General features: G+C 39.6%; 1 protein-coding gene across 4 annotated transcripts in view; it reads left to right on the forward strand.

Annotated features, from left to right (window-relative positions):
* Window positions 1–13,113, forward strand: part of ppp4r1 (protein phosphatase 4, regulatory subunit 1) — a 65,670-nt gene that overhangs the window by 30,866 nt on the left and 21,691 nt on the right. For all 4 annotated transcript variants that reach the window (XM_078397477.1, XM_078397474.1, XM_078397475.1 and 1 more), the window contains 5 exons: window positions 2,002–2,144; window positions 3,302–3,849; window positions 6,664–6,842; window positions 8,015–8,116; window positions 11,333–11,419. In XM_078397477.1, the coding sequence (XP_078253603.1) occupies window positions 2,002–2,144; window positions 3,302–3,849; window positions 6,664–6,842; window positions 8,015–8,116; window positions 11,333–11,419 (1,059 nt within the window). The remainder of the gene's footprint in view (window positions 1–2,001; window positions 2,145–3,301; window positions 3,850–6,663; window positions 6,843–8,014; window positions 8,117–11,332; window positions 11,420–13,113) is intronic.

Consider the following 13,113-nt stretch of genomic DNA (forward strand, 5'->3'; position numbering starts at 1 on the left):
GTTACGCAGGGCAAATATCTGGTCAATGCATCCCCTCCCACCACGAAATCCTGCCTGCTCTTTCCTGAGCTGTTTGTCTACTGCTTCTGAGGTACGATGTATTATATATAATCTTTGCCAGAATCTTGCTTGGAATTGATAGAAAGGTGATCCCTCTCCAATTGTTACACTCTCTTAAGTTGCCTTTCTTTGGTCATGATCCTAATGATGACTCCTTCTGACCAGTCGTCGGGTATCTCCTTTCTTTCCCAAATAGCTGTGAAAAGTGGTACAAATACTTCAGCTGCAAGTTCTGGGTCCGCCTTAAACAGTTCTGCATTGAGGTTATCTTGGCCAGGGGCTTTTCCACTTTTAAGGGACTTAATGGCTATAACAATTTCTTCCTTTGTTGGTGATTCAGTGCTAATATCTAGGTCATCCTCTGCTTGTTTGGTGTTAGCCTCTATTATGGGCGGTGTTCTATTCAATACTTCATTAAAATGTTCCACCCAGCCGGCTTCTTGTTCTATTTCTGTTGTTAGGAGTCGGCCCTTTTTGTCTACAATTGGTGTCTCAGTGGTTCGACGATGTTTGCCACAGATTATTTTGGTTATCTTGTAGACCTTCCCTTGCTCTCCTTTCTTATTTGTATCTTCTGCTTGATTGGCTAGATCGTCCATGTACGCCCGTTTGTCAGCTCTGGCTTTCCTCTGAACTGCTTTGTTGCTTCTTGATATTGCATCTTGTATCTTTCTTGCAGCTGTTTGGATTTTGTTTCATTTATTTGCTTCTTTAATTTTCTCCTATTTTTAATGGTTTGCCATGTGTCTTCAGTTATCCATTCCTTCTTTATCTTCTGCTTGAACCCCAGGCAGGCTTCACTGGTTTTCACATAAGCTATTTTGGTTTGTTCCCTCACAGTATTAATATTGATATTATTTGCATTTGGCTCTGTGTGATCATCCATATCTACTAGTGCCTGAAATCTGTTCCTTAATTGTAGCACAAAATAACTTTTCACTTTTGGTTCATGTAGTTTCTCAACTACAAACTGTTGCCTGCCTGTCTTTTTGCTCCCTGTTTTCCTCAGTTTAACTTTGAGAACAGCCAGGACCAGGTGATGGTCGCTACCAACATCAGCTCCCCGCTTAACCTTAACATCAAGTAATGAGCGTCTCCATGTGCCGTTTATCATCAGGTGGTCTATCTGGTTCTTATCCCTTCCATTTGGAGAGTACCATGTTAGTTTGTGGATGTCTCTGTGCGGAAAGAGGGTCCCTCCAATTACTAGATTGTAATTGGTGCAGAGTTCTATTAGTCTTTCACTGTTCTCATTTATAAAACCATAGCCCTCTTTGCCCATGGCTCTGTCCTGGTCTGTGTTGTTGTTTCCAACCTTTGCATTTAGGTCCCCCATCACAATCTTCATGTCATGTCTTGGTATGTTTTCTAACTCAGCCTGTAGTTGCTCATAGAATTCATCCTTAACACTATCATCACTGTCATTTATAGGGGCGTAACACTGGATGATGATTGTATTAATTTGCTTCCCCTTCATTCTGATCTTCATGAGTCTACTATTGACAGGTTCCCACTCTATCAAACTATTTTCTACTCCTTTCTTTAAAAGGATGGCTACTCCGTGGCTAGGTGGAACATTTTAATGAAGTATTGAATAGAACACCGCCCATAATAGAATTGCTGCCTTACTGCTCCAGAGACCCAGGTTCGATCCTCACTGCGGTTGCTGTCTGTATGGAGTTTGTATGTTCTCCTTGTGACCGTGTGAGTTTTCTCTGGGTGCTCCAGTTTCCTCCCACATTCCAAAGGCATGCAGGTTTATAGGTTAATTGGCTTTGGTTGAAATTGTCCTTGGTGAGTAGGATGGTGCTCGTGAACGGGTGATTGCTGGTCAATGCAGACTCAGTGGGCCGAAGAGCCTGTTTCAGCACTGTATCTCTAAAGTCTACATATTGTGGGAATATATTAGTGTTGTTTTATTTTGTGCTCGGATACTCACAGGTTCGTCAAGCTGCCTTCCAGTCGTTGGGCCCTTTTATCTCAACCTTTGAAAACTCTTCTGCTGCTGGTCATTACTTCAAAGAGGAAGATGTGCCGCCTTCCAAGAATGAACTGAAGAGTGAAGGGACTGAAAAGAATGACAGGTGTGTTGTGTAATAAATGGCTAAATGTACCAGCTATTTTCTTGATAAGAGTAACCATCACTGGGTTTCCTGTACCTCTTAGTGGCCGCCTACATCAATTTGAGGGTCATTTCATAAACCTAAATGCACCAATGCAGTTTAATAATAATCCAATTTGCCAAAAGGGCAGCACAGTGGAGCAGCAGTAGAGCTGCCCCCTACAGCGCAAGAGACGCAAGTTCGATCCTGACTATGGGTGCTGTCTATGGAGTTTGTACATTCTCCCTGGGACCGACATTCCAAAGATGTGCAGGTTAATTGGCTTCTGTAAATTGCCCCTAGTGTGTAGAATATGGGTGATCAATGGTTGGCGTCTCCCCGTTGGATTGCAACCTTGTCGTGGGGTCGGGGAGCTTGTGTGTCTCAGTGACCCCTGGAGCTATGCCAGCGGGATATTCGTCTCCTGTTAGGGTTTCGCATGCTGGACAGGTTGAAGGGTAGACACGAGACAAAGAGCGATCCACTGGTCCTCCAGGTTGGGGGTTGAGCACAGGGCTAACAACCCCGCCTCGTAAAACGAATATGTTACGGAAACAACAACTGAAGGAGTCAACACTACTGGGCCAGGATTGGAAGACCTTCGTTGTTGCCCTACAAGGAGGCATTATGGGCAGTAAGTACTGGTTGGCGTGAACTCGGTGGGCAGAAGGGCCTGTTGCCATGCTGTATCTCTGAACTAAACTAAACTGAGCACATGTGATTTGAGTTTGTATTTCCTGCTTTATTGAGTCAATATGTTGATCTAATCAATTAAATTATTTATTATCGTGTGTCTATCTTCGGATTTATGTCAATGCTATTGATCAGTGTTCCTCGTTGATATTGATATTAGGCATCGAAAATTGTTTGCAAACTTGTCCAAGCAGAGTGTACTGGTCTGGAAGTACTTTTGTCTCATTATTTGATATTGTCTCAACTGTCATAATTTAAGTGATATTTGAAATGCACAAAGCCTCTTTGTCCAGTGAATAGCATTTTAATTATTAATGCTTCCCAACTAGGAAAGAACCTGAAAGAAGATTTTGGAAATGTGCTACATTATTTTATCAGGAATAACTGCAGCATATTTAACTTTGTTATTAATGATTATTTGTAATATTCTTGTTTGTTCATCTTAGTTCAAAATGTGCTGCAGAACCAGAAAAAGTTGCAGGTGAAGCCACAGAACAAACTACAGGCTGTGGCACTGTGGAGTCATTAAATGGAGGTGCTGAACTCTCTCCGAAGGGTGAACTGAAGGGTGACAATGAATGTAGAAGTGATCTCCATCAAGCTCAGACAGCATTGTTGCAGTCACACTCTGATTCCTACATATGCACTAAATCTCAATCAACTGAAGCAAACACAGTTTTCAATGAAAGTTGTTTGCCAAATTTACACTGCACACATTCAGCGCAGTCTACACAAGAACCTTGGCCCAGTTCAGAAAAGATTGACGTTCTAGTGGACATGTACAACTCATTCCATTATTGGAGGACTCCTATCCCGACAATAGATCTTGATTTGGAACTGGAGCCACTCCAATGTTCAGATAAGCAAGAAAGAAAAGATTCAACACAGACAGAAACACCATTTGGTTGTCCAAGCTTTAGCACAGCTACCAGAAAAGAACTGGAAGAAATGTTGGAAAACCTGGAACCACACATAGATGACCCAGATGTCAAAGGTACAGATTTAGTTATCATTATTTTAGTGGTTGTACCTAAGATGGTGGGCAGGACCCAGAAGAATTATATAATGAACCAGCAAATAAAATAACTATTTAGCTCATCTTTTTCTTGCTGTCCCTTCATTTTTGAACAATGCGATTGTTCTTTTCCCATCTGGAAATTAAGATGGGAATCAACTTAACCTGCCCTGCAAACTGTGCAGAGTATTCCTCTACTGTATTTATTTAATTGTGTCTGAAACGAACATTCAAAAGCAGATGAAGAACGATTTGAACTGTATGTTCTATATTTATTGAAACAAAGTTTATAACATAACTTGAATAAGAATTGGTGGTTTAATTTAACCTGAAATCCCTGTGCACTTATGGTTGCAAATTGATGTCATGAAAACCAAAAAAGGCACAGAGTGATCAAAAAGACTGAGAAAAGGTTGTTTTAGATTTGAGAATATGAAAACAAGAATGAATTTTACATTCTGCGGAGTCCAAATAAGATAGCAGTAGGAACGCTCAATTTTGAGCAAATCTCTGGGGTGATTTGTGTCAAGAATAGGCCAGTGGGTATGAAAGTGGGCATGGTTGAGTTGGCCTAAAAGCCTGTTTCCATGCTGTTTAGTTCTAAGTCTATAATTTCTTTATGTAGAATTGAGTTGAACTGGGCAAACCTGTGTTCCTTTAAGTTGAGAAGGTTATAAGCTTTGGATGTTTAAATGAGAGGATATTCTGGAGTAAATTGGGAATGGTTTTCCCATTTTAATGGGGGAATCCAGTAAAGGAGGAGGCATAAATCCAGGATTTTGAGCAAATGACACTCTTGTATATGCCATTTGCTCAAAATTAAAGGCTATTGAAGTGTGCAAGTCAAAATGGTTACAATCTTGTACAGAAATGTGAACAATGTGCAGTGCACTGTATTGTATAGGCGTTAGGGAAGCATTTCATCTTGAAATTATGTCATTTAAATGTGTCCATTGAACCACGAGCATGTCTGTAAGAATGCCAAGTGTGTACATGGACTTAAAATTGTATTTTTGCTTTTATTGCTCTGTCATTGCACGTTCTTGGCAAAAGTGTTGCTATATAGTTACAGCATTAGTACGTATCAGAAATCATGGAAAATTATTCAGGTATTTGGTATCCATATAAAGTAGAACAAATCCAACTTGCCAACCACCTGTCTAAAAATGTACGCCCAATCATCAGCAACGTGATAAAATTGTTAGTATTATTTATGGAGCACAAGTCAGGTGTGTAATGGAAAATTTGTCCGTTGCTTGGGTGTAGCTACAATATACATTTGGACAGCATCCAATGTTTAGTCTGCTTAATTAGCCATTGCTCTTGCTTAATGCTTAAGCCACTACTTAATTTAACCATTGAAAGTGGTGATCTAAATATGCAGCACCATATTTATCATGGCTGTAGTATGTACTGTTTATAGTATTAACTGTTGCACCTCGCCAAGCTACCTTCAGCATATCCAAAACTTGACGAACAAAAGTGAAGGACGTGCCTTGAGCAGCTGTTAGAATTGTCATTGCATTCAATTTGCAACTATCCTGGTCTGGGTGTACGTGACTATTCTTTCAGTTTTGCAGTGCAGTGCCTGGTACTTGCTAACAAAGTTGTAGAGCTCCCTTTTTACAAAACACTGCTTTTAGTGGCTAACCCATCACCTGTGCAGATGAGCTGAAGGTTGAGCAATAAACACCAATGTTGCCAAATGTACCAATACCTTGGGCATGGATTTGTGTCAACAGTCAGTGCAGAGGTAGAGTTGCTGCCTTACAGCGCCAGAGACCTGTGTTCAATCCTGACGAAGGGTGCTGTCTGTATGGAGTTTGTATGTTCTCCCTGTGACCACCACACAAAAATAGAAGGCATATCTTTGAGGAGGGTGAAACTAGAATAAAATATTCTTTGTTTAAACTTATTTTTATAAGAGGAATTGGAGATTTGTAAGGTGCCAATTCCTCAGATAAGCACACTGTCTCCAGAAGACTGGTGTTAATGAGGTGATGGGGGAAAAAAAAGTTTTATAGGGCATGGGACTCTGTGATGGACAAAAATTGGGTAGGACATGACCAAAGCCAGTAGATTGAGATTTTAATCTATGATTGGGGAAACTAATATAGAGCAACAAAACAGCAGCAAGGAAATGGAGGATAGTTCAATCCATAGTTCTGTGTAGAGTAAAGAAACATGTAAAAGAGATTTGAAATTATGTTGAAGTAGTTGATTCAAGAGGTGAATAAAGGCATGTGTAAGTGTTTTTAGAATTAAAAGTTTAGTACTTGTGTAATGGACATGGTTAACAAAGTTAGGATGAGGATTGAATGTCAAGGTTCCAATTCCAATTGAGCAAAGTAAAAAAAAGGTAACCCTGAGTAGTAATGGTTGAGAATGGATAGTCGTGGTAGTTTCTGAATCATACTTTGTATAGGCAGCGCATTCACAAGTTTTGAGAGTGGTCACATAAGTAGCCCACTTAGGGAGTCACAGCATGCTGCAGAACATTGTCCAATTAACTGTTTTCTCTTTCTCTCCTGGGAACAGAGCATTCTGTCCTCAAGTACATTTTGTCATTCAATGTAGTAATAACCAGTCTGTCTCCAATTGGGTTCCATGATATTTAATACACTTGCCCAATGATATTAAAATGTTTGAAATTGTTCATTGATTTTTTTAACAACCTTATCGATTGTAAAATTTATCCAAGGATTGTCGTGAAAATTTTGCACACGTCTTTTCTTAAATTAGCAACAAGATCACAAAATTAAGTGCAAAAATGACTTTATTTTTGTCTTGCAGCACAAGTGGATATTTTAACTGCTGCACTGCAAGCTGCGAATCTTGACTTTGAGGAAGAAAAAGCTGTAGAGTCCCTGTTTAATCAAACTCAGTTGCAAACGGAATCTGCTGCAGTTGATCCTAGAAGGGTTGTGCAAGACAATGTGCCTTTAACTGCTGACATTTCAGACATCGTTGAGGTAGGGGAGCCGTCATGGAGTTTAGGACTTTGTCATTCTTTTAAATAAATGGCCATCTGCATTGGCAAAATCCAGTGGTTGATCAAAGGTTCATTGTTATTATTGTGTGGCCGTTTATTGATCTGATTTTACAGTACAGGCACCCCACGTTTTACGGAGGGAGGGGGGAGTAAGGGCTTGAAAAACAGTCAATCAAATTATGTGACTAGGCTGACAATTAAAATAAGGATAAATCACATCAGACAACATTATTAAGCTTTCCCTTCCATCTGTACAATTCTTTACCTGAAATGCATGCTATAAATTGGAGCGTAAAACTAAGCAATTTACCCCGTTATGATCTGTATTTGGAAAAAACATATCCCAGAAGCAGATATATTTAAGCATATATAACGTAACAGCTGCAGGAAAGCATTTGAGATTTCTTTCTTTTAAGCAAAACTAAACTTTGAAAGCTGATGTGCAAGTTTGCCAGGCATAAATCTGAACGAATTATTGTGAAAATAAGGGTGTGGAAATTAAACTTCAGTAGTAATTAAACAAGTGTGTTATTCCAAAAGTGTGTAAAATACACTAAAAGTAATGTGTTCACGTAGGCTGGTATTAAATTTGAAAAAGTAAAGTACACCAGACAATAGCTAGATATGCACGGGGGCTGCCAATTATTTGATCATTCGTTCAGAAGCAACCATCATTCTCATTTAGAAATCAAACTCATCTGTAACAATGCCTTCCAGTTTTGATAATAACAATAATATGGGAAAAGAACAACCCCTAGGAAGTGTTCATTTATTAATGTTTATATTTTCTATGCATTGTGTATAGATGAAATATCATAGACTGTATTTACACACTTTTTATTTTGCACATAGAAATCTGAGGGGCTTTTGTTTACACAAAGGGTGGTAGGTATATGGAACCAGCTGCCCGAGGAGGTAGTTGAGGCAGGAAGTATAACAACATTTAAAAGACATTTAGACGGTTTACATGGATAGGAAAGGTTTAGAGGGATATGGGCCATATGTGGGTGGGCTCGACTAGCATAGATGGGGTATCTTGGTAGACATGGGCAAGTTTGGCCGAATGGCCTGCTTCCATGCTGTATAGCTCTGACTATCTAAGTTATTAATACTGCTTTATCAATATTGTTGGTTGTTTCCCTGTGTTTTCAGGAAGACTGTGTTAGTGATACAGTGCATAGCGACCAATCACACATTGCACTACCCTTTTCTACAATGGTAACAGATGACCGAGTGTTTACCTACTTTGAGACGGTGAGGTTATGGAAAAATAAATTGTGGAATGCGGAAAGGTTTATGAAAATCTTAAATGTTGTGCTTAAAGAAAGAGGATTTGTAAATTACCACCCTGACAAATTGGTAGCCAAGTAGTTGTTGTTCTCTTGTTCACGAGAGCTACCTGTTGCTGAAATCCAGATAGTCATGGACTTCAGCTGTTGCTTCTCTGAGCACCTTCCCAAATTAAACATCTTGAAGCAAGGAGAAACAATTCCCTGCATCAACTCAGTGGACAGTGTGGGCAGCCAATTAATAGTTGCAAGTGGACGAAATTGGGCTGATTCTCTAAACATCCAGTGATGATCTAAAAGCATTAAGTAGCCTGTCATTCTTGTTCACATTTGGCCCTCCATTTGGTCTGCTCTCCCCTTCATCAAGATCAATGGCCAATCTTCCAATACAACTCCATTTGCAGCACACTCCCCATATCCCCTAATTCCCTTAATATTCAGAAATCTATTGATTGTAGTTTTAAATGATCTCATTGTGTGAGCTTCTTAACCCTTCAGGATAACAAATTCTAATGATTCACTATCCTCTGAAGAAGTTTCTAATAGTCTCAAGTAAATGGCTTATTACTTTTTTCAGAGACTGTAACCTGTGGTTATAGATTCAACCATTGGAACATCCTCCCTGCATTCACCCTGTTGAGCCCTGTAAAATGGTGTAAGTCTCTGAAATCTACCTAATCTTTCCACATAGGGCAGACATGCTATCATTGAGGCCAACCTTTTGATTCTTTATTGCAAGTAAATATTTTTTGGGTAACAAGACCAAACCTGTACACTTGAGTCTAGGTCTGTTCTTGCCACAACCTTAAATAATTGGCATATGACACCTTTACATTCATATTCCAATTTTCTTAAAATAAAGGTCAATCTTTCAATTGCTGTTCTTGCTTATAATTAAAGTTGTACAATGTAGAAGTATTATATTTATTGTCATGTATTAAACATTGTTTATATCATATATTTAGATTTTGAAGCATTTTCCATCTTATATACTGATTGCTTGTATTTATTTTGTTCTTGGAACCTGACTTTTTGCAAAATTAAAAGTGTTTAATTTCATGTTTCATCAGAAGCCAGAGATGTGAGATCTCTGTGATTTGAGTGATACTAAAGTGAGTGGCAGAGCGAAGATGGTTGTCAAACATTGCTGCAGAATTTGGTCAGTTGAGCAGGTGGGCTGAGGAATGGTTAATGGGGTTTTAATACATAGATGTGCAAGGTGTTGCATTTTGAGAAGTCAAACCAGGACAGGACCTACACAGTGAATGGCAGGGCTCTGGGGAGCGTTGTAGAGCAGAGGGATCTAGGAGTGGACATACATAATTCCTTGAAAGTGGTGTCACAAGTAAATAGGATGCTCAAGAAGGATTTTGGCACATTAGCCTTCAGATTATTGAGTGTAGAAGTTGGGAGGTCATGTTATAGTTGTACATGACTTGGTGAGGCCACATTTAGAGTATGATGTTCAGTTTTGATCACCCTGATATAGGAAAGATGTTAAGTTGGAAAGGGTGCAGAAAAGATTGACAAGGATGTTGCCTGAGCAGGCAAGGATTTTGTTTGTCAGAATGCACGAGTATGAGGGGTGATCTTATAGAGGTGTACAGGATCATGAGAGGAATAGATAGGGTAAATGCATAAAGTCTTTTAACCAGAGTTGGGGAATTGAGATCAAGAAGTCATAGGTTTAAGGTGAAGGGGGAAAGATTTTTTTTGAATCTGAGGGGCAGCTTTTTTTACACAAAGGGTGGTAGGTATATGGAATGAGCTGCCAGGGGAGGTAGTGAGGCAGGTACTATCACAACATTTAAGAAACATTTAGACAGGTACATGGATAAGATAAGTTTATAGAGATATGGGCCAAATACAGGCAGGTGGGACTCGTATAGATGGGGCATGTCTGTCGGTGTGGGAAAGTTGGGCTGTAGGGCATTTCCACGCTGTATGACTCTGACTCATTTAAAACCCAACTGTGTGACTTAATGTTTGGAGTTTTAAATAATCCTAACATGAGTGGTAGGGAAGATGCTGGATACTTTATGAGGGAGAGGATTAATGATCACTTGGAAAGGCAGGAACTAATCAGAAACTGGCAGTGGCTTTGTCCAGGGCAGATCCTGTCTGTTGATTGGATTCTTTGAACAGGTAATATTGATGAGGGCATGACAGTATATCTGATTTGTGTGGACCTTCAGTCAGGCCTTTGACAAGGTCTCCCACATGGGAGATTGATGTGAAGAGTTGGGATCCAGGGCAAATTGGTAAACTGGATTAAAAATTGGCCTGGCAGTAGGAAATAGAGGGTTGTTTTTACGATTTGGATGCTGGTAACTAGTGGTGTCCCACAAGAATCGATGCTAGGACCTTTGCTATTATAAATGTATGTGAATGATTTGGATGTGGTTGACAAGATCAGTAAGTTTGTAGATGACACAAAGATTGGCGGGATTGTTAAGTGTCAAAGAAAGTCTTGGGCTGCAGAGAGAAATCAACATGTTGGTGAAATGGGCTGAAAAATGGTAAATGGAGCTTAATCCAGACAAATGTGGGGTGATTCCTTTTGGAAGCACTAACGAGGCTTGGGTATACACTGTGAATTGTAAGGTCTTAAGGTTCAGAGGGACCCTGGTATTAAGGTTCAGAGGGACCTTGGAGTACAAGTGCATAGATGGCAATCCTGGTAAATGTATGTGGTTTGGAAGGCTTGTACGCCACTGGCCTTAATTAGTTGAGACATTGAGTTCAGATGAAGGAAGATTCTACTTAAGAGGGGTTTGATATGACTGAGCTACATATATAAAATTATGAGGGGTGTAGATCGGGTAGACCGTAGGAAATATTTCCCAATATCAGAGGTAGATCAAACAGGAGACACTCAGAGTATCATGAGGAGGGCCACATTCATGCAGAGAGTGATAAGTACCTGGATTGAACTTCCTGAGAAAAAGGTTGAAGCTGTGTGACTGACAGCATTTAAGCAGCGTCTAGAGGATCATTTTTAATCAAGTGCTTAGAGATAGGATTAATGCAGAAGGTTGCCCAATGGTCACGGTGGACAAGTTGGGCTGGAAGGCGTATTCGATGTCTCGAATGTAGTCTTGTCCTTTTGTGTTCATATGTTCAGCATTTTGGAATGGGCCCAAAACTCAGATTTGTTTCACTCTGTTGCTTCCCTCAATAGAATCTGGAAGGCAGACTTCAGTTCATCCAAGATAGTTCATGTAGAAGGCAAAGCAGCTTTGATGACGATAAGAAATCTAAAATTCAGGTAATTCATGTTAGTGGGTAAAGATTAATAATAATGCTAAAGGATACTCTGAATCATTAACTGATTTTCATTCACCTAGCACGATAGATGCCTGTTTTACTATGGCTAAATTTCCTAATCAAAGTTTGTGACTGGTGACTTTCCATAAATGTATACTGCAAAGATGTGTAATTGGGAGTACTATGGCACTGGTTGAAAGGTGGCATTCGACAGGAGGTGGCATTGCAATACTGACTAAAGAAGTCCTCATTGCAGTCATGAGGGAGGCTATCCGAGAAGGCTTTTCAAATTAGTGCATATGGTAGAGTTTAAAAACAAAATTTAGGAATAAGCTTTGTGCTTTACAAACCTCCTAAAGACAGCGGGGGATAGAGGTACAGGTGTGTAGAAACAAGCAGCTGCAATGCTGGTTTACAAAAAAAGACAGTGCTGGAGTAACTGCTGGCCAGGCAGCATCTATGGAGAACATGGATGGGTGACATTTTGGGTTAGGACCCTTTTTCACACTGGTAGGAGCAGGCAAATCACAGTTGTAAAAATAATGAGATTATAGTGATGAGGGATTTCCACTTCAAAATAACTGCAATTGCCCTCGCGTGAAAGGCTTACAGGGTGGAATTTTTAAAGTGCTCATTAAATTCCTGATTAAACCCTCGGTACCTATTTACCTCTGTTAAAAGTAATCAGAGACTGCTTGCAAAATCCTTTGCAAAAGAGTGTTCCATAAACTCCTGACCCTGAGAATATTTTGCCTGGTGCTTTAAATTGGCAACCCATTATTTAAAAATGGACCCCATGAGGGGAAACGTCCACCTCCATATTCACCCTGCCAAACCGCTCTACATTTTGCATGTTTCGGTCATCTTCGAAGCTTCAGAATGTACATGCCCATCTTGTCAACCCTTAAATGTCAGATGCTGGTTTACAAAAAAAGACAGTGTTTGAATAACTCAGCTGACCAGGCAACATCCCTGGAGAACACAGACGGGGGACATTTTGGGTCTAGACCCTTCTTCAGATCTTAAAGGCAATTTGCTTGTTCCAGATATTAGTCTTGTAAACCTTTGTTTCCAATGTTTTAACATCTTTTTTAAAATAAGAAAGCCAATACTGTGCATATAGTACTCCAAATGTGATCACACCAAAACCATATATAACTGAAGCTTCACGTACATTTGAATCCAATTCTCCCAGAATTAAGCATAAACAATTTGTTAGCCTTCCAAATATTTGCAATCTCAACATTTTTTTAAATTTCTCTGAACAAAATAAGCAGTTTCCCATTTTATTAGGCATTTCCCTGAACTTTACCCATTCACTTACTTTGTCACTTTGTAGTTTCCTTAAGTACCCTTCACAATTTTCTATCAATCTGTGCCTGTTCCACAAATCTAGCAACTGTCATCCAAATCAATTACATAAATAGTAAAAAGGTAAGGCACCAGCATGGATCCCTGCCGTGATACATCCCTCATTACATCCTGCCAAGTATTTTGCAAATGCCCAAGTGGAAATGAATGCAGGAGCATCCAGCCTGATTTTCTGGGCAACATTTGCCCAAATATAGTGATTGTAGGTCAGAAATAGGCAGTATGTAACATTGTTTTTAATTTCCATCTTGGTCTTCGATGAAATTATGGTCCTTTTACGCTATTAATTGTATTTTAGCACTTGAATGTGTACGACAAGCTAAG

Source organism: Rhinoraja longicauda, chromosome 4 (genome assembly GCF_053455715.1).
Source record: "Rhinoraja longicauda isolate Sanriku21f chromosome 4, sRhiLon1.1, whole genome shotgun sequence".
NCBI lineage: Eukaryota > Metazoa > Chordata > Chondrichthyes > Rajiformes > Arhynchobatidae > Rhinoraja > Rhinoraja longicauda.